We start from the raw sequence: 2,212 nt of genomic DNA on the forward strand, positions 1-2,212 counted from the left end.
CCCCCCCATTCCCAGGGACAGGGGGTTAGATACAGGGTAAAGCTCCCTCTACACTGTCCCCCACTCCCAGGGACAGGGGGTTAGATACAGAGTAAAGCTCTCTCTACACCGTCCCCCCACTCCCAGGGACAGGGGGTTAGCTACAGCGTCAGGCTCTCTCTACACCGTCCCCCCACTCCCAGGGACAGGGGGTTAGCTACAGCGTCAGGCTCTCTCTACACCGTCCCCCCACTCCCAGGGACAGGGGGTTAGATACAGAGTAAAGCTCCCTCTACACCGTCCCCCCACTCCCAGGGACAGGGGGTTAGATACAGAGTGAAGCTCCCTCTATACTGTCCCCCCACTCCCAGGGACAGAGGGTTAGATACAGAGTACAGCTCCCTCTACACTGTGCCCCATCAAACACTCCCAGGGACAGGGGGTTAGATACAGAGTAAAGCTTTCTCTACACTGTTCCTCCACTCCCAGGGACAGGGGTTAGATACAGAGTAAAGCTCACTCTACACCGTCCCCCACTCCCAGGGACAGGGGGTGAGATACAGAGTAAAGCCCCCTCTACACCGTCCCCCACTCCCAGGGACAGGGGGTTAGATACAGAGTAAAGCTCACTCTACACTGTCCCTCCACTCCAAGGGACAGGGGGTTAGATACAGAGTACAGCTCCCTCTACACTGTCCCCCACTCCCAGGGACAGGGGGTTAGATACAGAGTACAGCTCCCTCTACATTGTGCCCCATCAAACACTCCCAGGGACAGGGGGTTAGATACAGAGTACAGCTCCCTCTACACTGTCCCTCCACTCCCAGGGACAGGGGGTTAGATACAGCGTAAAGATCTTGACACTCTTTACGACAGGAGTAAATTCACTTGTGTCTCCCCTCCCACTGTGCGTATCTTGGAGAATCTGACCAACTCCTACCCCCACCCCTCCCAAAGCCAACCTTAGAAATCCCAAGAGGAAACGGGCAGCGTTTGTAACGCCTCTCGTCCCGACCTGACCCCGGGACGTCCCGGCAGCGAGAGCGGCTCTGTCCGATTTTTAAAACCTGTGCTCTATCGGTAGGTGACCACAGAGGCCAGACCTGTCCCCGGGGAGAGAGAGAGCACCGACCCCAAGGACCTCCGCGAGCTGGTGAGCAAACAGGTGAGAGAGTGAGTCTGCGGGCCAGCAGCGGCCAGAGATGAGGTAGCGCCTCCTGTTGATTGCAGCTCGCGCCTGGACGGTGCCTGGGCACGCGGGGTGGTGCCCAGTTTGTGCCAGGGGTTGGGGGCAGAGTTGCTGTTGTTATCGACCAGACCAGATCCCTGCCCCCATCCCATCTGTGAACTATTTTAAGAAGGTAACCTGCACCATTGTAACGGTAGGTGTGAGGTGCTGTGTTCCTGACCGGTCTCAACCTACACCACGTTAAGCAATTTACTTAAATGCTGTAGAGTCGAACAGCACCGAAACAGGCCCTTCGGCCCGTCTCGTCCGTGCTGACCCAGATATCCCTAACCTATCCCGGTCCCCATTCCCCAGCACTTGGCCCATCTCCCTCTAAACCCTTCCTGTTCCTGTCCCCCATCCAGGTGCCTTTTAAATGCTATCATTGTACCAGCCCCCACCACTTCCTCTGGCAGCTCCTCCCACACACGCACCACCCTCTGGGGGGAAAAAGTTACCCCTCATGTCCCTTTACCCCTCTCACCTTAAACCTACGCCCCTCTAGTTCTGGACTCCCCACCCCAGGGGGGAAAGATCTTGTCTATTTACCCTATCCACGCCCCCCTCGTGATGTTATAAACCTCTATAAGGTCACCCCTCAGCCTCCGACGCTCCAGGGAAAACAGCCCCAGCCTGTCCAGCCTCTCCCTGTAGCTCAAACCCTCCAACATCCTTGTCAATCTTTTCCGAACCCTTCCACAACATCTTTCCGATAGGAAGAAGTCCAGAATTGAACACAGTATTCCAAAATTTTCCTCACCCACAGGAGTTGGGAGGTCATGTTGCGGCTGTACAGGACATTGGTTAGGGGCCACTGTTGGAATATTGCGTGCAATTCTGGTCTCCTTCCTATCGGAAAGATGTTGTGAAACTTGAAAGGGTTCAGAAAAGATTTACAAGGATGTTGCTAGGGTTGGAGGATCTGAGCTATAGGGAGAGGCTGAACAGGCTGGGGCTGTTTTCCCTGGAGCGTCAGAGGCTGAGGGGTGACCTTATAGAGGTTTA

General features: G+C 55.6%; 1 protein-coding gene across 1 annotated transcript in view; it reads left to right on the forward strand.

Annotated features, from left to right (window-relative positions):
* The window catches only part of mars1 (methionyl-tRNA synthetase 1), a 6,170-nt gene that overhangs the window by 2,637 nt on the left and 1,321 nt on the right, over window positions 1-2,212 (forward strand). Inside the window, exon 4 of the mRNA XM_043686418.1 lies at window positions 1,064-1,144. Within this exon, the coding sequence (XP_043542353.1) occupies window positions 1,064-1,144 (81 nt within the window). The remainder of the gene's footprint in view (window positions 1-1,063; window positions 1,145-2,212) is intronic.

Source organism: Chiloscyllium plagiosum, unplaced genomic scaffold, assembly GCF_004010195.1.
Source record: "Chiloscyllium plagiosum isolate BGI_BamShark_2017 unplaced genomic scaffold, ASM401019v2 scaf_467, whole genome shotgun sequence".
Classification (NCBI taxonomy): Eukaryota; Metazoa; Chordata; class Chondrichthyes; order Orectolobiformes; family Hemiscylliidae; genus Chiloscyllium; species Chiloscyllium plagiosum.